Here is a 26,157-nt window from a genome sequence, read left to right on the forward strand (position 1 = left end):
TTGAAAACAAAAATATTAAGCTAATCTGCTCTGCATCTAGTTCTCTTTGGCTGTGTCTACGGACCTACTATATGGAGAGCAAGCCCACTTGCCCCTCCTGCACATGCTACAGATTCATCCACGATGTACAGCTTATCATCTGTTAGGTCTGCCCTCACTGGGAGCCCTTTCCTAACAATAATACAAGTGACAATGAACAACTATACTACTACATCAAGTCTGCAAAATGAACACAAAAACCCCACAGAATCTCTGCTGAGAAGCGGGAAAAAAATTCTCCATCGTTGTTATAGTCTGATACCTTCCTGCATCCCCTGAATTTATTAGTTCTGGAAGGCTCTTTTTTACATCATATGCTCCTTGTTACATGCACTGGATTATTTTCGGGCTGTTGCCTTGCAGTTCACTGGGGACAGGCAGACCCTGGAGAACATGCCAGCCCTCTGGAAGCAGTCCAGGCGCTGATGAAGGCAGCAAGCGCCTGGTTTCCCAAGACAACATTGGGGATTTACATTCCAGTCCCAGCCAGAGGGAACAACAAACTATTGCACATTGTCACAGACCCCACAGGCCAAACCACAGGGAGGAGTTTACAAGCCATTTATCAGATAAAGCGGGTTTTAAATTCCACTCTGAAAGTCTGGATGAGAAAACAGTTGTCATTAAACAGACAGCTATTGACAAACAGCAAAGCATCAGGCCAAGCTTTGAAAAAATCTCTGGAAATGAAGGTGGGAGCTGGTCACCCAGCAGGTAGCCAGGGTCACTTGTTCCCCTGCCCTTGCCCTATGGTGATTCAAGCAGTGATTACAGTGCTCTGCGCAGGAGAAGTCCCCACAACCTGCACCCCACGGCGCAGGACTGTGATTGCAATGGGCCCTGCACCTCTGGGGGATCAGGGCTCAGCCTCTGACCTCCAGTTTCACGGGAGTGAGATGCTTTTGGTACATGGATGCATGGTACCTCCTAGAGTCAGAGGAAGATCTTCATGGAGCGGCATCCAGCATCCCCCTTTGCACTGCAGCACTTGACAGAGGAAGAACCACGGGAGGAAGATGGATGTTTTAATACATCCATCAGTTTAGGGGTGTCGGGGCCAGAGTTAGGCAGGAAAGGTGCTTTTGCACCTTTTGCTCCCTTTGGACCCTGCACAAGCCTGCAGGCAGCAGAAACGTTCTGCGGGGACCAAGCCCTAGTCGGTGCTGCCCTCTTGGGGCTGCAGGCACGGCAGAGCATCGCTAAAAAAACCACCGCCTGCTCCTGGCCAACATCCATATTCTGAGCCAACATGGATGTAGTGGCTACTTCTGCAGCGTAACACACCCAGCTCCAGGGGATTTTTAGCAATACTTCTGACGCAGGGGACTGGTGTGCATGATGAGGCTGGGGCATCGCTCCCGCAGGGAAACCACATCTGCTGCCTGCAGCTGGGATGTGTCCAGGGGCTCTGGAGCCTTTCGACACCCCAATAACTCATCTCCCAGAGCCATCCCTGCCAGCAAACCCTTTTTCTTTTAAAAAACAAAGCAGGTGTATCTTTAAAATACCACATTTTTCCCCATGCAGCTCCCAGGACAAGGGCCCCACACTGCCCATGCCACCCAGACGTGCCAGGAGAAGACAGCGGCTGGTGTTTCCCAGCATGGGAACAAGCAGCAGGGGACAGCCAATGCTGTCACTTAACACCTTGTACTGGGAAACCACACCCTGCTTTGCACTGTAGTTTGTGGTTTTGCGTTTGTAACTGAAGAAAATTAGATGGTTTACCAGACACTCACATGGTGCAGTTGACAGCTACTTCATCTTCCTGCGTCACATTTGTAAGGACTCTAAATAGTTGCATAAGAATTACAGGTAGAAACTGAATCATTACTTGGATCTCCATGGCGTGCAAACACTAAAACAAATGTTCAAAACACAGACACTTTTAGTTCAACATTTTGCAGATGTTAAATATTTATAGTCCACAGACATTTCAGTGGCAATAGGACAGGCATTAGCAAATGCTTCAGGCTGTGGGCTTCAGCCTGCCAGAGGACAGGAGAACTTGGACCCACAGCAACGCTTACTGCCTGCCTTCCAGCTGACAGATCCCAGCTGCATGCCTTCGGGGAGCAACATGAATCACTCGTGGCAGGTATTAATCCTCCTCTCAGATATGCCCAGACAGCTATGACTTAATTAGAGGTCACATGCTACGATTTGACCCCAATAACCCAGAATTTAAGGCTGAAGTTTTGCTCCCAATTCTTCTCATCACTTGTGACAGTTTTTTGAAGTGACTAAGTCCCATTGTCACAAATGCCTTCGGAGCACGGAAACCTGATGCCCAATGACTTGCAGTGAGACTTTCCCCCAAAGAGCACAGCTTGCTACTGGAAATGGGATTTAAGTGACTTGGTGAAGGTCAAGATCATCTGGTGCATATACTCTCCACTCATCTCATAGACCTTTTTTGCCTGAATCTCATGATACGAGTCTAGGAAAGACAGTGCGTTTCATTTTCAGTTTTCGAAGCTGCAAATCTAACTTAAATCTGTATCTAGTTATTTGAATTACTGAAATTATTGAGGTATTGGTGGTAAGAAGCCCTCACTTGTGGTTAGCATGTCTCCCTGTCTGCAGGCTGCAGCGAGGTCGCTGTGGCTGGGCAGGGCTGGGACCTATCCAGCCCCTTGACGAAAAGCTCACAACAAAGCAACCGTTCTTTTAGTGCTTGGCTTCAAAACCTGCCATTATTTCTATTTCTCAAAATATTTATACGTTATCTGAGACACACCCAGTAACTTTGTGATGATAAATGCCCACCACTGGAAATGGAGCTGTTGCTACGGCAGCACTCTCAAAAACAGGCAGTTATGGAAGGAAACAAGGACAGTAAACAGCCAAGAAATATATTCCCTGCAGAAGCCTTTGCTGGACCTGCTCCGAGGCCCTTACTCATGCCGCAGAGATTGCCAAAAACTAGGTCTGGGTCACAGGTCATCTGTGGTGAAATCTAACTAATTGATAATCTCATGGATCTTTTTTCAGCCTGAAAAAAAAATTCCTGTTTTGAATGGATAAATACCTGAAAACAAGGAACTGTGCTACAGTTTAAAGGTTTGAATCAGATCTAGGGCAGCAGGGGAGGAGTGCGCGAGCCCACCAGGAGGAGGGTTTGCCATGAGCACGGCAGAGCGATGCTGACTACTTGTTTCATCTGCTGCGAAAGGCAGTGGGAAGCAGCACGCAGACAGCGGACAGTTGTGTCAGCAAGCAGAGGTGAGGATCTTGCACAATGCGCCGGTCCCAGCACTGCAGCCAGTGTGTGTTCGTACACAGCAGGGCTCTGGGTATTTACTGATGGTCCGTAAAAACACAAACGAAGCCCACCAACAGGCACTGTTCACCTTTAGGTATTTAACAAGCTCTCCTGGGACCTCCTTAGCTCCCGCCTGAACCAGCTGGCAGTACTGGAAGAATTTGTGCAAGTGCATGTCCTGGAAGAGAAGAAAAACAAGTTCAATGCAGCAGCCTCAATATTTGTCAACCCCTACTCTGCAGCTGACACCCTAAAATCTGCTGTCATACCTGCGGCAGTGGGCCATGTCCCTCGCAAGCCCCATGTCACTACCAGCTTGGTCCCCAGCTGCCATCTCCCAGGACTACAGTACTGCTCCCTGCCTTTTCCAACGTACCCAGCCACTGCCCATCCCCTGACTCCCAACTAATCTCGAGATTAAGCACAAAACTGCCAGCAGTGTTAAAATTTTCCTGTGGTTGCGCTACCCTGAGCCCCAATCCCTGTCCAACACTGGCCTGGAGAAGCAGGAGCCCTCCTCTCCCAGCTGCGACTCTTCAAGACTGCCTCACCATCTGCCTCCTGACCTACTGTCCACCTGAGGCAGACTCTCCTTCCCGTGCTTCTCCATTCCTCTCCCTCCTCCTCCAAGGTTAGATTTAATTATTGGGTTATTTAACCCTGAAAAGCATCTGGGAATGTGATTTGGTGGGGAATGAAACTCCTGTGCTGCTCCCAGTCCTGTACAGAATCAGTAAGACCCTAAAACAGGTTTAGATGATGCTGAAAGCGAGTGGCTGTGAATGTAAATGCAGCTGATTACATCCAGCACAGGACAACAAGCCCTGCCAAGGGCACTTCCCCAAGAACACTGCTGACAGGAGGTGCCCCAGAGCATGTGCTGGGGATCTTTGCTGCACGTCACATGAAGCTTGGGGAAGTCCATCACTAACATAAGACCGCAGAACACACAAGGGCTTGGTAAAACAGCCTCAACTGGTTTCAAAAGGAAATAAGAACTCTTGTGACACTTGTTTTCTTGTGTCTGCTGTTGTTAGAAAACTTTTTTTTTTAAACTCAATGAACAGTCTAATATTTGGGGGAACCGCAGAAATAGCTGTCAGATTGCAGCAAAAATTTGAGCTTTAGTATACACTAAAAACACTGTGCTTTATTCCAGTTTAGATCCATGATTTAAGTTAGGTTGCTTTCGAACCTTTGAGGTTCCACCAGTTCTTCTCTCTTTTGCATCACCAAAGCAGCTCATTTGCTCAAATGTTTCCTTAGTCCTGCCAGTTACAGTGAAATTGGCCAAGAAAGCATCAGCCTGTCCCTAGGCTCATTCACTCACACAACTGCCTCATCAGATCCGGACAAAGGAGCAGATCCCTGCAGGTAATCCCAGACCTGCTGCTACAGAAGTATCTCAGTGCTGCCCTGCAAACACAGGTACCTCTTTCCCACAGCACCTATAGCATAGCAGTAGTAGAGATACAGCAATCGCTTCCTCTGCATTTGTGTTGAAAGTCTTTAAGAACGAGGTGCTCGACTTACCTGGGTGTAAATGGTCGAGTCCAAATGGATTCTGATTTTAAACAGTGGCTTTGCTCCATCCACCCACTTCGCATCCACGCCGGGCTGCTGTGAACAGACAACATTCAAGTACTTGGATTCAGACTGCGGTGAGAAGGTGGCTCTGTGCAGACAGACACCTGGTCAGAAGGTACAGGTTGGGGTGGAAGAATGGGTTCTCCTGCCCAGCACAAACACCAGTGACATGACTGCAGTCACGGCAGGGCAGAGAGGCCCCTGCAAGAACGTGCGCACAGAGCGTGTGCTCACTCTTCTGCTCTGCACCACCTGCAACAGCCCAGTCAAGCCTGCCCCAAAAATATTCTCTGAAACCTATATAACCATGGAAAGTGGAATTAAAAGTGTCCTGTCTCCCACTCCTAAGAACCTTAAGCTTTGGGGGCCGCCCTGTAGTAGGGATCTTTCCAGCTGAGCAGAGCACCAACAGAAGCCCAGAGCTTACAGTGGTAACAAAAGCTCAGCTTTCCTCTTCTTTTTATGTTTAAGCCCATTTTAAATGGCCTTCCTACCCGTCGTGACTCTGTGTCTCCGAGACCCAGGTAGCCAGGTGGAAGGTTGGATGAGACCGGCAAATGCTGCTCCAGGGTGACAATCCGTCCATCCTTCAGCAATGGGACCCAGGCATATCCCACTGCAGAGGCAACCATGGACCAGAGTTAGCAGACAGACAGTGATACGTCATTAGCTCAAGCTCCAAAAAGAGCTGTGTCTCACCCTGAGAAAATCCAACTTGCAGTTGCGCAAGCAGCTTCAGCGAGGCTGAGATCGACCATGTCAGCCTTGTTGGCACGTTTTACCCGGTGACTTGGTGAACGAAATTCAGACACAGCTCAACCAAGATCAGGAGTGGGTTTGAGGGGCGAGCCTTGTGCACCATGACGAGGGTCCTTCAGTGGCCCGAGGACCGGCTGAACGGAGAGGCATCCCAGCCAGTGGGACCTGGGTGCGCTCAGTCTCTTACACATGCCTAGTGTTGGCAGGATCGGCCCCCGAGGCCCTGATCTCGCGCCAGGTTTTTGTTGGTGACTTGACTGACAGTCGGCCCATTCATACAAGCCAAGTCAAGAACACGCAGAAATAGCTGTCAGATTGCAGCAAAAATTTGAGCTTTAGGATACACTAAAAACACTGTGCTTTATTCCAGTTTAGATCCATGATTTAAGTTAGGTTGCTTTCGAAAAAGAAAATTCAGATAGGCTAGTATTTTAATCAAATATTTTTTCATGTCCCTCCATTCATTTTATCTTGGATTCTTACACTCCAACAGAAGTAATTTAAGCGGTGAACATACCTTGAGTTTCAACGGTGTCCTGTTTTTTCGATGTTGCCTTTGTATTAATTTCACAGCTGACATGATAGAAGGTGAAAAGCAAATGATGCTTTTGATGGAGGTGAATTGGAAGCTCAATTTTAATCTAAAATGATGATATGATAGATAAGACTGTATTTTTAATTGTGGAGTAATATTTTAAGTTCTATTTTATTTCACAAATGCTATATTGTGTGCAGTTACACAAGACACATTCTTACCCATCTTAAATAACTCCTGGCTAACATTTTCATCACATTTGCACATTACTTATTAATGGGGGTGTGTGATTGGAGTGCACAAAGCGTGACAGTAAAGACAGCAGAAAACAAACTGGCATTAAAAATTGACAAAGTCTCTGCCTTTGCTGAGCTCTTCTACTGAGGCAAAGGGCTGACGATTATTTTTACCCGTATTTCACCCAGCCCTGGAAAAAAGAGATATCCTGAAAGGCCCCTTGGCTTTGTAGCATCCAGGAAAATCTGTTACTTCCCACCATTTCGTTTTTACCTCGTCATAGAACTCTGGACTCTGGTTGTGATGCAGCACGGCAGCATATGCGTTTGTGGTCAGGAGGTGGCCTCCAGGCTTGCCATATATACACTGGTAACACAAATGAAGAGCTGGATTCAGGGTTGCTGCCACCCTAAATTAGCCAGCCAAATTAAACGGCATGGAAACTCAGTGCTTTCTTACTGTCCTGCTCAGCCTGGCTGGCACACAGTACATAGCAGCGAGCCCCAGGTCCCTAGAAATAACAGGTACCCACCTTTAACGGCCTGGCATCAGCTTCATCGGAATCCCTGAACTCAACACAGACAGCAATATTCCTTGCCTGAAATGGGGGAGAACATGAGGACGGGCCATTGCTACAGGTCAGCAGCATCACCCAGACCACGCCGAGCCTGGCTGCAGCCAGACTCTCGGCTCTCTGGGTCGCTCACCTTTGCAAACACCTTCTGGTTCTCGTACTTCAAATGCAAGGGATAGATGTAGAGGTGGTTTTTGTAGACAGTGAAGGGATAACAGTATTTTGTAACTTCTGGGACCAGCTCCTCCACTTCAACTGCAATGTCCTCACAGCTCTTCTCAAAAGGCTTTATAGGAATATAAGAAGCTGTGACACAATCTAGAAGAGAAGGAAAGCTTGGATAAGTGCACACCCCACAAACATGGGAAGTACAGCCCACGGGAAAGGAAATTCATGGGTCTGAACCTCTGCCATTGCTCTCGAGCATCCGGTTCTCTTCACATCAGAGGATCGTGTGTGTTGACCAGGCAGCAGGACTTGGATCACTTCCATTGAAATGATAAGGGGAAATTCTCCCCTTGATCATGCAACATCTGTGGTCCTCAACTGCATTAGCAATACCAGGAAAAGATGGGTGCACGGGCACCATGGGGCTCTGCTCTCCTTGCCAATGGGGACTGCAGAAGTGGCACCTTCCTGTAGCTCTGGGCAAAGTCATGTGAATGACCCATGTCTGGGCAGGGATGGCTGCTCTGCACAGGACCCGCACCTTGAGTCTTCCAGGAATTTGACCCATTAAGTTACTGTTTTATAAATCATGCAAACATCACTTGACTGAAGCAGACAGGCTACTGAGATGATGACTTGACACTGATGTCTCAAAGTGCGTCAGTCCTACTACATCAGTCCTTTTCCACTCTCTGCTTCCGAAGGATGTTTGTCAGTTATGCTGCCTCCAAATATCAACGTGCAAACTAATTCACTGAGACTCACGTCCACCATGAGGGAGAGTTCATTTCAAGTGATGGCCTTTCAAAGAACAAAAGAATTAAGTCCACTAGAAAAGCCTTTTGGACAGGGGACCGGACTGCCAAAGGCAGGTGACACTGAGCACATCACGAGTCCTTTCTTTGCCTCAGTTTCTTTAAATGCAAAGTGAGGAACCACACTGACCATGTTTGTCAAGTCCTCTGGTGTTATGGATCAAAAATGTTATATGAGATTGGTGTAATAATAACAGCAAAAGCAGGCAGATGGCTTCCTTTAGATTTAGGATGTGATGGCCAAACTGCAAAGCAGATGCAGGTAAACCTCTGCACTTGGATCACATTCCGCCACAGAATCCATCAGAAAGACTTAAAAGCCAATGGTTGTGCTGAATTTCTCACCGCAGCCCCGAGATACCCTTGTTAATGAAACAGCAAAACTCCCCCTAGAAGCACTAACTCCTGAGGCTAGAGCCATCAGCATTTATTTTAAGATCCAAGATCCTTACTTGTGAAGTCGAGCGGGATGTCTTTGATGATGATATTCAACTGGGCTGGAATGACCTGAAGTTTTGTTTTCTCTGGTCTGCATTAGGGAGAAAGGAACAAGAGTGTGAACCTTGAAAACTCAGATGCTGAACACATCAGCAGGGCTTTTTGTTACCCTCTGAGTATTTTAGAAATTGTCATCTCATGCTTATGCTTAACTGTTTAAAAATGTATATTAAAATGCCTGCTCAGCCTCTGCACCAGTCTCTTACACTTACTTCTTATACTCTGCTAAAAGCTTCAGCATATCTTCATTCGACAGTTTGCTGCTGTCCTGCTTGTACAGAGGTGAGAATTTTCCTTCAGCATCGAGAGTGCCCTGGGAGTCTTTGAACACTGGTCTGCAGAAAAAAAGAGACACATTTCTTAAATGTTGGTAAATATGCAGACACTGAGGTCTTTGACACGTCAGGCTGAAGGGCACTTTGTCAGGCAAGAGGTTCACTGGCCTGTGACTGCTCCGAACACCGCCAGACCTCCTGATCACCTCCTCATGTGGTGCTTAGACCGCACACAGACTACAATCCACCGTGTCACATAAAATTGGATAGGACATCACCCATTTCCCTTCTCTCCAGCCAGGTGAGAAGTACACACCCAGCCCAGCTCCAAGCCTGGTCCACAATCACAAACGCCCTTCAATCCCCTCCCACTAACACCAACTGGTAAAGTATCTTCCTAGTTGCACATGGGATCAGAGCATGGAAGTCCTCTTAGGAGAGGAGTGGGCAATGAAGACCAGTCTCAGGACATACATCAGCTTCCTCCTGAACCCAGAGCAGCAGATTGGACTCTGCCCTGGATGAATACCGGCATCTTTGCCCTTGACTATCAAGGCTGCAGGTGTCTGTGTACAGCAGGAACATTAAGGCATCCGTATTCCCTTTCTGTGCAAACAGCTTCCTTGGAAACCCACAGGGAAACTGTTCCAGGGACATAGAGCAACACAGCTCCCCACACCAGGCTGTTGGCCACTCAACTCCTTGGTCTCCAAATGCAGCTTTTTACCCAGTACGAACAAATCTGAAGCTCGTCAAAGCCAATGCACACACAGAGCCCGCCGTGGGGCTGAGGCACCACTTGAAAGAGGGCTGAGGCACTGCGCAGGCTGTGTGCTGGCTCCCAGGAGCGAGCTGCATCCCAGAAATACCATCTTGAAGCTGAGCAGCCAGTGTCACAGCAAAGTCCAGCTCTGCTCTATTCTGTTCTATTCTATTCTATTCTATTCTATTCTATTCTATTCTAAGAATACATGTTGCAAGCTGTATACCACCAAATCCCAGCCCACTGTGACAGTCATGGTGTTCCCATGTCACTACTATCGCTTTTGTCAGCACCAAACAGCAATTTAGCAATAGGAGGCAGTGGCAGAGGGATGAACTCACCTTCGTCTGACGTGAGATTTAAGAGAGTTAGCACTGATGTACTTTATCAGTCACAGTAAAAGAACAGTGAGGGAATGGGATCACTACCTCCAGTCTTTCCCAAGAACATTAATTAAAGCAGAGTCTAAGATGGGAGACAAACCCCAGCTGATTACCACCGCCAGGCCAGGAGGTCCTCCACTCTCATCCTGTCCCTGGCAATGGCTGGTGCCAGGAGGGAATTTCTGCACCGATTCCCGCAGTAGCACGGTATGGGGTAATTCATCCCCAGGAATGTTCTGCCCTGACAGCAGTAGCTACAGGTCAGCAGGAAGGTTACTGTCTTCCCAGCACTGTTTACTTTTTAATATTTTGTTTCTAATTCTAGATAGAGCATTTCAGGCCAATCCCCATTCTGTCTTGGGAATCGGAGCCAGATTCTGCCCTCGGCTGCGACTTCACTGACTTCAGTCGCTTGGCCCTTCGCCCTCTCGGCCGGATCGTCTCCTGGATAACTCGCAGCAGCAGCTCCCGCCCTGGCCGAAGCGCACTCCGAGGTGACTAACCTGGCAGCCCAGCCGAAGGGCATCCTGTACTGCCCCAGACGGCTGCACACCTGCTTGGCCACCTTATGGACCTTCTGGGCAGCCTGCAAAACACAAGAGAGGTTAGCGTGTGCCACGGCTTCCATGCTGCCCTGGAAAAGGAGTACAGAGCGCTGCACTCTCCAGGGAGAAGAAACTTTCCGTACCCCACAACGCACAGCTCCTCAGGCACACAGCACAACAGTCGCCGAAACAGTCGATAGACATCCCTGTCACTTCACACCGTGCACATTTATTACTTTTGTAAAGCAATAGCCAACATGTTGTGGGCACAGTCATATTAAAACTCCCCTTGATTCTGCATTAAACTGTCAGGGTATTAGTATTTTATTTTCCAAAGGGTATTAGTAGTTATTTTCCAAAACTGACTGTAATTGGCTCATCTGTACAGGTTTACAAAGTGTGCCGAGGGAATGCCATCACACACCAGATTTTCCATACACTGATTTTCCAGGGACTAATTTTGACTGGCTGCAGCAAGGCAGCGTCAGCTCCACCTGGCATGCAGAGACTGACGCCAGCAGGACCAGGACAATGACCACCCTTTGCATAAGTTGCCCCATATCATCATGGCACTCTGCACGGAACAAGAAGAGGCAGTGCGAGCAGAATAAAGGGTGAAGCCCATGTTCTGCTGCTACTAAAACATTGCTGTTCCCAGACGGTGTGAGCCCGGACCAGTCCAAGACACTGTGTGTAGCACCATGTAGCAGTGCAGCCCCTTTCTCTGGGGATGAAGCGTCCCACTTTTTTGCTGCCAGCCCAGGCTTTGCCTTGTTGAAGTGTAACGGGGAAAGGTCCCCCTGCCCCAGCTGCTTGGATCTTTCTAAAATCCTCTGCCTCCTTCCAGGGGAACAGCGTAAGTAGCAGAATGATGAAGACCAGTATTTGCCAGAAAGCAGCTAAAGAGCAGCAGAAACAACCCATGTTTCACACCACACTACTCCCCGCAGCAGCAGACAGCATCACTAAGCAAATACTCTCACGGCCCCATCCAATACCTTCCCCGGGTCCGAGTTTTTCATGTACGGCTCTGCACAGTGCGTAATGCTGCCCTGCAGCACCTTCTCCACGCGGGCCACCAGGAAGATCTCCACGTGTGGGTCGGTCACGGAGAAAACCCCCTGCAATAGATAGACAGTAGGCTGTCAGAGAGCAGGACACCCTACCTGCACTGCTGGGTTTGGCCCCAATCATCTCGCTGTCCCCTCTCACAACCCACACAGACCCCGCTCTGGTTGCTGCTATGGGTGGGCCATGGGGCTCACAAGGCTTGAGCATGGTCAAGTCACAAAAAACTCTACCTGGTGCTTTGCCTATCACTGCCAGTGAGCCCGAAGTGGTAATCAGCTTGAGACACTGACCAAAACACGACAAAACCCCACAGCTCAAGAGAAAAGCTGACTTCTGCTTCTCCACACAGTGGATAACACCACACCGCAACGCTACTGAACAGCCACAGCCTCAACGGAGATACAGAACGAGAGGAGAAGGTCAGTTCTTCACCCGTTTTATGTAGCGCAGGCAAGACTCAGGGACTCCATGCACAAGGCTCTCGCCCGGCGATCGTCCTTTGGTGCCCTCCGCTCCGCACGCAGAGTTATCCAGCAGCATGTCACGGACAGACGGAGGGTTCAAGTCCACGTGGAAGTCAGCTGAAATCTTGCAATTATTTTTCAGGTCAAATAATGCCAAGCTTAGGAAAAAGGGCTCAACCTGGAAATTTGATTGAATACATGTGTCAAAAAAATGCATGGTACAGGCTCAAGGCTATTCACATGCATTGCCTTCCCTGCTAGGTTTGCATCCGTTTGTTCCTTTAGTTTTGTACATCAGCATTCTACAGAATTCTTACAGATAATCCGTGTTTATTTGCTTTATAAATACATAAAACCTTTTTTTTCCTACATCTTCTTGCATTTTGATCTAGTCAATTTGAACAAAGCTACTTTAAAACCATCAATGGCATATAATGAATGAAATCCATAGGGTTTTTTATATAAATTATAAACTATGAAGTTAGGAAGAAAAGACGACCCCAATCCATCAGTTAGAGCTGTTTATCTTTGCAATGAGAAAGAAATCAACTTCAGAATGTTTATGTTCACATGCTAAAGACCACTTCACTTATTGTCCAAAGTCAATCAGCTCTGCAAGACACTCAAAATGTTCCTCAGCTGCTGTATGCCGGGCGGCACAGGAGCACAGTTGGCTCTCCCAGCCACGAGAGCTCAAATCAAGGCTAACACTGCTGAGGAACTGCGTGTGCAAAATCTGCCAAGTCATTCGTAGCTATTGACCTTGACAGCACAAGGCAAGTGGCAACAATTCCATGTATTTTTAATTCAAAGATCCTAGCAGGCATGCGTCCATGTAAAGATAAAAGCAAAAGCCTAAGGATAAGACTGTAGTGTGTCCGAGACGTTACAGCATAACTTGGAGGCCTTACATCAATACTAAAAATGTGCTGATTAGGTCTGACTCTGGGCCTGATTAACAATGAATAACAAGCATCTCTGCTATCAGCAACACATTCATCTGCTGGGAGTTACCGAGGAGGATGAGCCTGGTGTACTACCTGTGAGCTGCCAAGATGAAACCATCACAGGGCAGCCTTTGCAATTCTAACAGGCATCAGACAAAGCACCATCAGCAGAGATCGGTCAGTGCCAGTGCTGCCTCCCGGCGATGCTATCTGCTGCTCTGGCACCCTTGCATAAAGCCTTGACTCCAGCCAGAGCAAACGCAGGACATGATAATAGGGATTATGTTTTGGGAGGAAAGACTGGAGGAGCCTGGTCTGTTCAGCCTTGCAGAACAAAGGCTGAGGAAGAGGTAATAGCTGTCTACAGACATCAGAGGCTCAGAAAATACAAGGAAGAGCTTTTTAGGCTAAGGCACAACTTTGGCACAATAACAAATGCATATAATAAAGTGGCTGTGAATACAGTTAAGCTGGGAGTCAGAAGAAGGTTTCAGAACAGGGAAATCTCTCCCATCAGGGGAAAAGAAATAAAACGCAGCAGTGAGTGGTTTGGAGATGGAGCTTAATCATTTACCAACAGGACTTTCACAGGGACCCAGAACGTAGCAGACACATGCTCCCCATTCCCTATGCCTCTGAACCGCTGGTTTCCCAGCAGTCCCAGTTCCTGGCAGGCTGAGGCACATCAGGACAGACCCTGTCCCCAAACGCATTTTTGGAACATCAAAATACCAAGGCAGACAAATCCTGCAATGACCCTGGGCCAACAGCCACCACCTGCCCAGGTCCCATCAGAGCTCACGGCAAAATGGGATGTTTTTATCCACTCAGATTAATCTGCCGAGGGTTTTTGTTGCCAGTGAGGAGAAAGAAGACAAAGCTGGACATGCCAGAGCTCTCCTTACGTTGGTGGGTCCTCCTTCCGACTTGTCGCTGAGCTGAGCGAGGAGGTTGAGGGAGAAGTCTTGGCAGCACACCACGAAGCGCCTGCTGCACTTTTCCTCAAATGGCTTCACGTCTGGCTCGATCCCCGAGAAGTCTAGCCTCTAGACAGCAAACAAACAAATCTGGTCTCATTAAAAAAGAAAATAACCCCCTGAATAATGTTAAGGGATCACATTACAGCCAATGCTATCTTAACCAAATTTTATTTTAAAGTGGTACAAAAGGTACAAGACATTCACAAATGAGTGCCATTTGGTGATGTTACACAAATGTGTTCAAGACATGAATTAATGGGGATGTATCAATTTTTAGCAATCTGGTTTGTAGAGCACAGAAAACTAAACCTCAGTATGATTTCAGTTCCTTCCTGCTTTGCTGTAACCCTGGGGATCTTCCCAAACACCATTTAGAGCTTGGGGAAGAAAGTGGAATATAAGCCGTCGTTACACTCAGAAAAGTATCTTCCACTCTGAAGATTTGACTAGCTTAAGAGATGTCCCTGTGCCTGAAATAGAGACAAGGCACACGCTGTTGGGATCGTGAACAACATCTTGAACTGGAAGGCATTTCTAGACGCACAGCAATAACCGGCATGGTTAGAAACAACAAAGACTGTCTGCAGAGCCGTCTGGGAAATCCAAACAGCCTTGATTATAATCACCTCCTTCATAACCCAGAATACCCATGCCTGGTCTGTGCCTCGATATCCGCCCTTCCCAGAGAGCAGACACGTATGCAATCAGAATACCATCAGCCAGATAAGGACCCGCAGCCTTCACCATACCCATCACACCGGGCACTGGGGACACAGAGCTGCCAAACACCCCTACATATCAGCACATCTCTCAGTAACAGTCTCGCACAGTCCTGTTCATTCTTCCCCCTCAAATCCTGCAGAAACCTGCATGCCAAACTTAGGGCGTTGATATCTCACGATCAAGTAATTTCAGCAAAATAGGCTGCAATTGTTAATCCGATTCTGGCAAACTCTTCCCATTGTTTCCCCTATTTCCTTTCAAAGAGGAAAGTACGTCGCAGGTATATGTTCCCGTTCCCAGTTTCCTTTGCACCAGGCATACAATCATGCACGTACGCACCAGCATTGACTGGGGCAGTGACTTTGAATGCCCAGTGTTATAGCAGGTCTGACTGACTCACACCAGAATGAAAAGCTCTGGTTATAGAGGGAGGGCAGTGAATTCAGCCTAACCATTTGGTTAGGTAAAAAAAGATATCTTAGATGCTCTGCACTGAATAATACTTCCATTTTTGTTATCTGACTAGAAATATAGGAAACTTCTCAAAACTCCTTTAAAAAAAAAAAAAAAAGCCTCCTGGATGCTTATCTTCTTCATGTTAAAGACCTTAAAAAACTGCCAAGAGAAAAGCTCATTTTGTACAACTAAACCTTTTAAAGACTAACTACATTTCCTTGTTAAACCAGAGTGTTCTTTTTCACAGGTGTGAACAAGCCAAAGCATGCCAGAAGGAGAACCAGAAACTATGAAATAACTTGGAACAATTCTTTAAAACTGTGTTAACAATTGCAGCTCATTCCACTGAAATCCCACACCTGGACCTTGGCAGACAGCTCAGCAAAGACGTCAAAGCCGAGAAGAAAACAATAGTTGACAATTGACAATAGTCAATGAAACCCTACTCCGGTGCATTAGAACATCATGGGGTGTTTTTTTCTGTTTGTATGTCCCCTACATTTGAAAACTCCCTGAAGACTGTAAACCCCTATCATGGTCTTTAACATCACTGCTCCCTAGTCCAGACATGCTGAGCCCACGCAGCGTTGCAGGTGTCCTTGCAATACCACTTCTACTGCTTCTGCAACCATGAGAACCTCCCAGAGGCCCAGATGATGGGTTTGAAATCCAGCAACATCAAGATGCACCACAGAAGCCAGCAAAGCTGGAGGGAGGCCATGTGTGGGGCTGCTGCGAGTCCTCCCTTTATTTGGGTATCACCTGAGCACTGACATCTTGTTCAGCTCTCACTGACAGGGACACGGGCTGCGCTTCTGTTCTCCAATCCACTGAAAAACACCCTGCCGCTGCAGGCGAACGCGGTGGCCATGCAAGGGAACAGGAACAACGGGAACACCAAGAGAGCTCTTACAGAGAGCAAAACCTGACATTTGCAAACATGGGAATGTTTACCTGGACTTCTGGGTCGAAAGAAAAGAGGTTTTGTCTTCCATCATTTCTGCTCAGTTTGTTCAGCTGATCTGTTTCTCTTCCATACTAGGACAAAGGAAAGCATTGATATTACTGCCTGGCCACACAGAGGCAAACATTTGTTATTTGGAAAGAACGGAAGCAAAACAAAATAAATATTTTTCAGGTTCCCTTCGTGATACATGAGACGATGCAAGGCTTCTCAGCTATAGTCACCAACACGGTGCAATGACAGTAAAGCGATGTGGCTCTGCCAAATGAGAGAGCAGGCAGAAGTAGACAACCCCACTCTGGATCACATAGGAGGTGGCTGTCACCTAACTACCCCTCGGCCAGGATGGTCACCCCTGCTGAGCAGGAATGAGCAGTACCGACCACCACGGCCCTTCATTTGCTCTAAGTCTGGTTCTTCCTTAGGGGCCCCACACTTGGAGGTGTGGAGCGTGCAGCCTCAAACCATGGAGCTCCATGGCAGGCAGATGAGATAACAGAGACCCCAGCAGCACTTGGTGCCTGCCCAGCTCCCCCAGAGCTGAAGACACAGAAAGTGGAAAACGCCCTTTACAGACATGGTGGAGAGAACTAGCTATGGGCTGGGAGAGCCATCTCTGCAAACACGGTACCTTCATCAGCTCCGGATGCATGCTTCTCTCCAGGCTCTCCAGGATGTTCTCTGATTTTCCCTGCGTGCTTGATTCATCATCTGCAAGGACACAAAAACCAGATGTTCAAAACAACTGCAGGAGCACCGCCCGGCCAGAGAGCATCCTGCAATATTTGCTTACAATAGCACAGAAACAGTTTATGGAGACTTTCCCATTCCTCAGGAGTAAGATTTTTCCATACATTACTAGTACCAGAGAGTACTATTACAGCCTGCTAGGTCTTTCCAAAGCAGAACTTCAGCACAGAGCCAATTTTCCAGGAGTCTTGAAACTTTGCCATGGATTTCCCATCCAGAGGAAGGGTCACGTTTCCCTCCACTTTTATTCCCCAGACTATTGTCTCCATTATACTAAGCCCTTTTGCGCGATATCATGTGTCAGCCACAATTCTTGCTATTAATCCAGAAAGAAAAGTATACACTTCTCCAGGCACACTGCTTGCATCCTGCTGGAGAAGGGTGAAGGTAGGTGTTTATTTACAAACTGACCTTGCGCAGATTCCACAGTATCTTTCTTCTCTTGCAGCAAACTCTCGGTATTGCTCTGAATGATCTTTCTCAGAGTTACCAGCCACTCTTCCATCTCCTGCTCAGTTTCAGCTGCAAGATAGTGGCTGTACTTGTCTATTGTCTTGAGTTCAAATGCGTAACGGCGCATTTTAGGACACTGAACAAAACCAAGAAAGAACAAGATTTGTATTACACTTTCCTCAACGACTCAGCACAGCACCTGCCGTAAGGCTCCTCTCTGTGAAAGCATCCTGAACTGAAATACCACGAAATACAACGCAAGCACCCTCCTTGACACAGCGCCTCTCCTGCAGTAATCACAAAGGGCTTCACGGCTGCGATCAAGCAGCACGCAGCTCCACGGTTGCCAGCTACTCTGAAAGCAGAAGAAAGCCAGACTGAGCCACAGACATTGCACTGAGGAGCAGGAGCAAGCGCCTTCTTATGTCATCGGACCTTTAATATTTACCCAGAGAAGCCAGGAACTGGATTTGTCTGACACAGTAAGTAACCTCGCACTCCAGGACAATTAGAGGCATCTATCTTAAAAGCAAGTGGTTCAATGCAACTTTTCTGAGCTCTGCTGGCCTTTAAACAGCATTTTCCAACCAGAAGCCAAGGCAAATCTGATGCAACTTGGGAAGTACATGCTGTACATCATGGAGGCGTGTGCACTACTGCTTTTACTTGTTCAGAAAGATAAACGGAAACGCGCAGCTCTGACTCATCCATGCTGAAGCAAACCGCCGGAGTAATTTAAGCTGCCCTGTACCAGCTCCACCACACTCAGTGCTTGAAGCTTCTGCAGAGACAGCAACGGCAGAAGGCACAGCAGCAATCCACTGCTGCACTTCACTCTCAGCATAACAAAGCAAACCCAGGTTTAAGCCCTGTACAAATACCTGCTCCTAAAACCTTACAAGCCCTTTGCAGGTCATAAGTCCCAAAGGGCTGCATGTTTGCATGGACTTATCGGGATGTAACTTAAGAAACAAGAAGCTGGTGTGAGCAGCAAACAGAGGAGGAAGGTGCCCAAGACTAAGTCACACCAATTACTTACCGGCTTCAACCCTCAGGGTGTCTTGGAAGGCACCTGACCTACGATAACCAGGTAAAGGAGATGGACAGAGCAGGGAGACAGCAGATGAGGTAACGATGAAATGCTTCCATATTACTCTGACAGCAGTTCTTCCACTTGCTGTCTTCCTGGCCGAAAGCATGGCACCTTTATGAAACACCTTGCCTGCCTTTTAATCAGATTAGCTGACAGAGCAAACCAGCTCTGGGTTAGTTGGTAAATCCATGCCTTCGCCCCTCAATGGCACAGACCTCAAGAGAGCATGCCTGTCTCGGAGCTAGCAATGCATAACCCCATGTACAGCCATGCAGAAAGCACACCTACCTGAACAACGTCATTGCAAGCATCCAAGAAAATACAGCCTTTGGATTCTTTTGAAATTTTCTCATCTTTGTAGGAATTAAGAATATAGGAGCCATCTGTGAGTTGTGACAAGTAAAAATACCTCCTCTTGAATACCTGCAAAAGTACGAAGTCTTGCTCATTCAAGTATTCACTCTGTTGTATATCACAAACCACAGCCACAGTTTCAGTATCTGCCCTCCTGCCATTGAGAAAATACTGTAACAAGAAACACTGACGACCCTAGTGTGTTGCAGATTCACCCCTTTGAATATGACTTGTTTTTATAAAGACAGATTTCATCATCTTCTTTAATTTTAATGTCCTTGTTGTTATTATAAGTTTGCCCATCTAAAGCAAAGCCCCAGGGCTTCCAGCTTGTCTCTCAGCTGGCTCCAGCCTCATTTATGTTTACAAAGTAATGCTGCACAGTAAATTCAGATCAGCGCATCGCTTGAAGATTCATCCCACCCTAGAGCAGGTATTTCCAGAGCCTTTTTGATGAAGTCCTCAGTTAGAATTACAAAGCAATTCTCCGGAAGACTTTGGAACAGACATGTGGAAATTCCTAGCACTAAAATGCAAACCAAGGGACACTGTAATCCATTCAACTCCTTGTTTTTTTGTGGGTTTGGTTTTTTTTTTTTAATACAAACCTGTTTTCATGAACTGGCTTTGGCTTAGTGTTCAATTCTCACCTCAAAAAGCAGTACATCAGGGAGAAGTGTTCCTATGTTTGGGCTACTGATTTTTATGAAAAAAAGCTCTCCAGTATCTCAGAACATCTTCCTTCATGTTTGTCAGCCAAAAGGCACTAGACTATAATTCTGGAGAACATTTTGGCAGCAATTATGGTAGCACCACATGCTGTCAGGTCTGTAAGGAGCAGGGTGCATGTCACAGTTGCTGGATATCTGTGTTCCGACAATCATGAAGGAAGCCGGGGCAAGCGGCACTGTGAGTATTTCCACGGTTCTGCATAACTGGAAGATCTATGAATTTTTCATCCCAGATGGGAGACTACTAGTAATTTCCTGCTCCCATCATTACTGACACTAGCACATGTTCAATAAAACCGCTCACTTGCACAGAACTGGAAGGGAGCATTGTGCCCTCTGAAAGGTAACCTCTGGCATCATTTAGATGAGTTGTTAGCTGTAAAGATGCTCCAAGGGGTGTCGAGCTTTAAGTTTTACAAGGTTTAACTAAACCTTAGTTCAACAAAGCGTAAAAATACATGGAAATCTCAGTATGCTAAGCGTTAAGCCAGCTTAAACACTGATTTAGCACTTCACTGAATCAATCTCAGAAACTTTGAGAGTGGATGCTACAGAAACCCATGATAGACCTCCCTCTACATATTACAGGGTTGATATCCTTCGTGGATTTCATGCTACACCATTTGCATCTTCTGAATTCTGTTGAAAAGGAGATGCAGAAGCAAGCAGCAAACACTATTCCTATGATCTTCCCTCCCTTGTAAGCACTGCTGTCAGAAAGAACTGTCAGAAGACTATGATCATTTGAAACGAATACTATAAACCTAGGAGCAGAGGGAACATCCCCTCTGATCAGGCTACAGACACTGATGGCGAGCGTTGCAATTGCAGAGGGATGGCTAGAGAACTGGGGAAGTCCATTTGGGCAGAGATGAAAGAAAGAAAGAGAGAGAATCTTGACACCATGGTTGTAGTGCAGCATACTGACACGCTGCAAAACAGACAGCAAGAGTGCTGGGCCAAACCAAGGAAGTTCTCTGCAAAGGAAAGGTTACTCTGGAATAAAGGTTGGCAGCTGTAGCCTAATTACAGTTTGCTCATGGGCTGGCTCTCCACGAAATACACTCTGCCCATGCTTAGCAGCAGTGTGAGCACATCACAGCAAAGAAAGAACCAGCACTCAAAAGATGGGCACGTCTGCTTCTGCAATAGCACAGCGGCTTCTCAAAGTGGTGATAAGGCTGAAGACATTCAAAGTCCTCAGATTTCTCACACATGCCTTAGGACGTGTTTTGTAAGACACAGAAGTGACCAGGACCAGCTCAGAAAATGGCTACTGATTTTCAGTACTTTGATTTCTGAGTTTCACAAGAGACTCTGTGGATCTTATTAATCGAACTGAAGCCAGTCTGAGGTGCTGAGCACTGAGGCCAACAGTACCACAAGAGGCTCAGCCAAGAATGGACCCAACTAACTGCTTCGAGCGTGTATGATACCTCCTCCAGAAGTTACAGGAGCAGAAATGGCTTCAACCTTGCTGCTTGGAAAAGCAGAGGATCAGAAAACTCTGTTCTGTCTACCACATTCAAGCTGACGAGGAGTCATTTTAAAACTGAAATTAAAATCGAGCCTCAGAACTGAGCTTTTTGAGATTTACTAATATCCTCACAAAGCAGCGAGCCTCACTGCAGCCATCCTTCAGCTGCACAGTTGAGCATAACTCCCTAATATTCTCTCTATGCCGTAACAAGGCAGCTGCGTGGTGGAACAACAGACGGGCTCATTACCACAGCAAAAACCTGCAGTGGAACTATTAAAAACCTCCATTGCAAAATCTAAGCAATGTCACGCCAGATCACGTACAGCGGAGAACAGGAGACAATGCAGCTGTTGCTTTTAGGTCAGTAATGCTCCATCTCCTCAGTGATATCACCCCTGCTTTTAGAGCAAAGACTTGTCATTTCAGTTGAAAGCTGGCCTTTCCTACCAGCAAGGAAACTATCAATTCACAAAATCTTTTTTGCAGGGCAGCTGTTTCAGTTATTTAAATTGCCTTCCTCTTCTGGGCCTCAGCTGCTCATTCAGAAAACAAACGTGCTTCGCTTTTTTGTTCAGCTTGCCTGTCATGATTTGGAGTGCATTGGTCTTATATTCCGGGGAGGGAAGGGTCAAAGGCTGTGGCCAGACTGGGTTTTTTTCCCGTCCACCTTGGGATACTTTACAAGAGGGATGGATGCCCATCCAAACACAAACCCACTCGTTGCACTCCTGCTAGCTTTAGAGATGTGGTCTGAACTTAATCTCGTGCCTCACCTCTAAACTTAATGACGATTGACATAACACTGGATCAAACTCACCTTCATGGTAACAGTGATCGTGCTATTTACATTTGCTTTGTGCAGCCAGCCTTGCTTTATCACACCACCCTTCTGGGAGCACAGGGATGAGGAATCCTGAAAGAGAGCAAAAGATGGGGGTCGGGTGAACTGCCTCCCACGCAAAATTCCCCTTGGACACACGGGATATGTCCACCCTGGAAAGCAACACTGTTTTAACTACAGCAATACAGTAACAGGTAGAATGTACACGTAACACGTACAGCTGCACGTACAGTGTTACCACAAAAAATTTCAGGGTTATCTCTTTCCAAGAAAGAGGCAAAACAAGCTAGTTTGAGTCACCTTTGAAAAGAAAGATTACATCTACGCTGATAGAGCTGCACAGCGATTTTGCAATGAGGAAATGTCTGTTGGTTCTTAGCGGTATTTCAAAAACCTGGGGAAGAAGGAAATTTTCAAAATGGTCTGTTTAGAAAGTTGCAAAATGCAGAACTCCTGACTTATATCGTCATTTCCTTTTGTATAAATCAATTCTCCATTTTAAATTTAGGTGAAAACCACCAAACCCCGATAGCTGAAATGTAACCGACTTGTTTCACATTTATCAAAACAAAAAGTTTCAGGTGACCCAACCAGGCTGTTCTTGGCGTACCAGCCGGGATTTCCATCTTTGCTCCTGTCCCGTGGTCCCAGAAGGGGAGAACGGCTCTCCATCCATACCTAACTGTGATCTCCGCTGGGGAGGAGGGAAATGAGATCCCAGACTGATGAAAAAACCTCGCCCTGGGACTTCCAGTGACTCAGCAGCAGAGGTGGACCTGGACTGCCTGCGGATGAGCTACAAAGGGAGTAGTTTGTATCGTCTCCTGCATTCTAAATGGCAGGTTTTCACTCTTTTCTTGTCAAACTTCCAATGACAAACTAAATCGTCTAATGCTTTATTTGCTTGGGTAAAACAACCCATGATTTCTCCTTTATAATCATTCACCTTTTTTCCAGCAAGAGATTTCTTTTACTTGAATTTCCATTACATAATTCTAATGTAAATGCTCCATCAGGAAACTGTAACAGAATCCTTCAGATATGGCCATGCCAAAAGAGATAAATGCCAAAATATCTGCCAAAGCACTGGGAATACTCTTCCACAGCCAACTTCCGTAACTTCACTTGTTTGAGTATTTGGGACACTGACCAGAAGCAAAAAAGGTCTCCATCAAATTTTGATAGCATATTTTCGTCCTTTTACTTTTTTCAGAGGCGTGCTGATAACATAGTGCACAACTCTGTCTCCAGCCCAAATTAGGTATCATTAAAGAGGTAACAGCTCAAGTTAATGATGTAATGCAAACCAACAACACAGCCAAAAAAATTAAGGCCAAACTTGAAAATACATTTCCATTTACGAAGAAGCCATCCCAGTCCAGACCTGAGGTGTGCTGGGACATACACAGCAATTGTGAGAAATGTGCATGAAACAGCCCCTTCAAATCTTCACCTCTGCAAGAAACTTCCCTTTTCCTCTGTAAGCTCCTCAGCAGCAGCATCTTGGTGCCATGTGGATTTTAAACAGTTCGCCTAAACTCTTCCCAGCGTAAACTAAAACTTCTTAATGTCACGTGCGTGAATTAAGCTTCACATAGTCCTTGAGACAGAAAAATGCTACCCCTCCCTTTTGTAGAAAATGCTATATGCACAGGGAAACCCGGCATCTGCATCGTCCAAAATGACCACCAGGTTTGAGATGTCCCAACTGTCACAGTCCCCAGCTCACCCCCATGGAAGAGCTCCAGGGCTGCAAACCTTCCCTGCAGCAGCTGAGCACAAACACGCCAACTTCCAGAGAAAGCAAACATTTGCACAGTGTATACAGAACGGGACCGACACACTGTGCGTATTTTGGGTAGAAGTGACTGATTAAGAATTGCAGGTTATCTGGCAGAGCAGAGAACTTTTTAAGAGGAGGACCCCGATATCGCAGGGTGGTTGAAAACCAAATTGCCCCCTTTTAATTCTGGATATGAAGAATTTTACTTAGTAATTGTTTGTCTTCCTTTTTTTCTCTTCCATTGCTGCACTGTTTCAAGTGAAAAAGCCATGAGAAATATTACGGCTAATCTTACAGATAATTTAGGAGACCCTTGGCTCCAAGAGATTATCTTGTCATACTTTGAAATAAATCACTGTCTCAGTTTTGGTCCCATCTTCACAGTATGAAGCATCTCACCAGAAAATCATTCCTGGGAACTGAATTCTGACTTTGCCTTGTGAAATCTGCTTTTTAACAGATCATAGAGAGGAATATGTTCTTAACAGCCTCCAAGAGGACAGGATGCTGTGTAAGACAAACAATAAATTCTACTCCTGACCTCCTGCCAGGAGTAGAAATCCATCGTGAACTGACTTACCTGTGCTTGTCAGTAATGCTAATTGTTTATATGAGATGTTTAAATTGTTTATCCTCACCTAGTCTGTCTTGGCTTTTGAAACTGCCTGAAGCAACATGCTGTGCACCTAAAAATGGTGCAGCTTCCCATCTATGCCAACAATAAACAACAAAATTGACTCCCTCAAGGGCAGAATGTATACAAAGTACCATGTTAAAAAAAAAAAAAAAAAAAAAAATCTCCTTACCTCGTCCTTTTCAAAGTCTTCATCAATTTCAAACACGTGGCTTGGAATCTTGTCTGGCCTAAAGGATTTGCTGAAATCACAACATATTTTCATTTTTAATGACTGGGAAACGAGGGTCCTCTGAGCCAGCAGCTGATGCTGGATCCAGAAGCAATAGCCAAGCTGCAGACTACAGAGCACAGCAGAACTGTCCTCCTGCAGAAGATAGGTTTCAAGAGACCTACAGCCCCTTACAGCTGGAGAAAGCTAACTTTTGAGTGCATTTCATGGAAATTAAGCACAAGCAGCATGTAATTAGCTTTCTCCGTGTTAGCTGTCTGATTCTGCAGAGTTTTTGCTGACTTGCATCCATGCAACACAGAGATGCAGCAGGCCAGTGTATCTTCCATCTTGCTAAAAAAGAAGCAAGATCAGACTGCAAGGTTATTAAAAAATTTTAATACGATTTGATTAACAGTGTTGCCCCATTGCTGCTTCACTTCCCTGCGAGATCCTCAGAACAGACCCATTTCAGCCAATTAACAAGAAAAAGCATTTAACAAGCTGCCAGCACACGAGCAGTCTGAACAGTGGTCCAGACATGCACGGAGCATGGAGAGCAAGAGCAGAGCAGGCACCACCACTGAGAAAATAACAAAAATTTTCAGCAGAAATCTGAGCTCTATACACCCATCTGAAAGACCCGATTAGCTTTGGGACTGGAACTGGCACAGCCCAGAATTTCAGAGCACATAACCCTCCAGCCAACATTAATAGCGATACCTCACCACCGGATAGAAGTTGTATGACAAGTTCTCTGTGACAGGGGGCACAAAGAGGATCTGCTCAGCACGGGAACACCGTGTCTAGCACACAGAGAACATCAGCCCAGGGGGACAATAAGGCTCCTGATTCGGGGTGAGCAGACACTGGCAACACTATTTATCCTACCACGTGCCCAGACCGTAGTCCATCCTCATCCTAGATGGAGGGGGCTGTTTGCACGCTGGTGGATAGGATGTGAAGTAATGACCCATGCTGGCAATATTGTCAGCATCTCCCTGATGCAGCTGAGCGACAACAGCATAACACGAGCCTCTGGCTCTCAAGCTTTCAGAGTGACCATACCTCTGGAGGGGAGGCTGCTTGTGGGGCAGGCATCAGGAAAAAGGGCAGACTGTTCCTCCTAAGCCTGATCAAACCCCAGCCCTGTGACCATGTATTAGTATTCCAAGGGAGCGCGACACTTACCATGGCAACATCCGAAAGTCTCCTGAGTATTCCTCATACTTGTAGCTTACCACGTGCCAGTCTGAGCTGTAGGTTTTAATGCACTGAAAGGAAAACAATACAGCTCTTTGAAAGCTACACCAAGGAAGAGAAAACCATGCACAAGTCTGAAAGGTTACAGACTGCTGGGTGAGGTAAGCACAAACGGAAAGGGTATGAACAGGGCTGCTTCACTTCTTTTGCATTGCAATACAGAATTTCATAAGGAAGCTTTTCAGCAGAGAGACAAAAAGCACACAGCATCTGGCCTGCCACACAGCTACTGATTTTGTATTTACATCGTTCCAAGGCTTTAAAAAAGGAGTAGTGATTTGGGAGGGGACTGTTTTCCAGAAACCATCAATTTTCTGCCCTCGGAAATGTAGTGCCTCTAACTCAACATCGACCATCGCCTGGCATTTAGTTTCACTGCACGTGGAGGGAATGGTCCTAGAGAGCAGCACTGTACAGAACAAACCCGTGGCACTCAGGATGCTCCGGGCAGGCTGTGTAGTCCACCCCTCGCCCTGCTGCACGCCCGCACCTTGCAGCTCAGGCAGGCGGTGCAAA

At 46.6% G+C, this 26,157-nt stretch overlaps 1 protein-coding gene across 3 annotated transcripts in view; it reads right to left on the bottom strand.

Annotated features, from left to right (window-relative positions):
* DOCK11 (dedicator of cytokinesis 11) overlaps positions 1-26,157 on the bottom strand; it is an 86,714-nt gene that overhangs the window by 40,940 nt on the left and 19,617 nt on the right. For 2 of the 3 annotated variants that reach the window (XM_075162069.1, XM_075162067.1), the window contains exons 4-24: positions 25,570-25,652; positions 24,340-24,409; positions 21,727-21,822; positions 18,633-18,767; positions 17,210-17,387; positions 16,680-16,759; positions 16,039-16,122; positions 13,831-13,971; positions 11,947-12,156; positions 11,442-11,564; positions 10,402-10,484; positions 8,690-8,812; positions 8,432-8,508; positions 7,130-7,314; positions 6,955-7,020; positions 6,696-6,788; positions 6,168-6,291; positions 5,386-5,507; positions 4,838-4,924; positions 3,393-3,482; positions 1,779-1,897 (exon numbers count right to left, since the gene is read on the bottom strand). In XM_075162069.1, coding sequence (XP_075018170.1) covers positions 1,779-1,897; positions 3,393-3,482; positions 4,838-4,924; positions 5,386-5,507; positions 6,168-6,291; positions 6,696-6,788; positions 6,955-7,020; positions 7,130-7,314; positions 8,432-8,508; positions 8,690-8,812; positions 10,402-10,484; positions 11,442-11,564; positions 11,947-12,156; positions 13,831-13,971; positions 16,039-16,122; positions 16,680-16,759; positions 17,210-17,387; positions 18,633-18,767; positions 21,727-21,822; positions 24,340-24,409; positions 25,570-25,652 — 2,369 coding nt within the window. The remainder of the gene's footprint in view (positions 1-1,778; positions 1,898-3,392; positions 3,483-4,837; positions 4,925-5,385; positions 5,508-6,167; positions 6,292-6,695; positions 6,789-6,954; positions 7,021-7,129; positions 7,315-8,431; positions 8,509-8,689; positions 8,813-10,401; positions 10,485-11,441; positions 11,565-11,946; positions 12,157-13,830; positions 13,972-16,038; positions 16,123-16,679; positions 16,760-17,209; positions 17,388-18,632; positions 18,768-21,726; positions 21,823-24,339; positions 24,410-25,569; positions 25,653-26,157) is intronic. The other variant, XM_075162068.1, reaches the window with a different exon arrangement.

Source organism: Calonectris borealis, chromosome 13 (genome assembly GCF_964195595.1).
Source record: "Calonectris borealis chromosome 13, bCalBor7.hap1.2, whole genome shotgun sequence".
Lineage (NCBI taxonomy): Eukaryota > Metazoa > Chordata > Aves > Procellariiformes > Procellariidae > Calonectris > Calonectris borealis.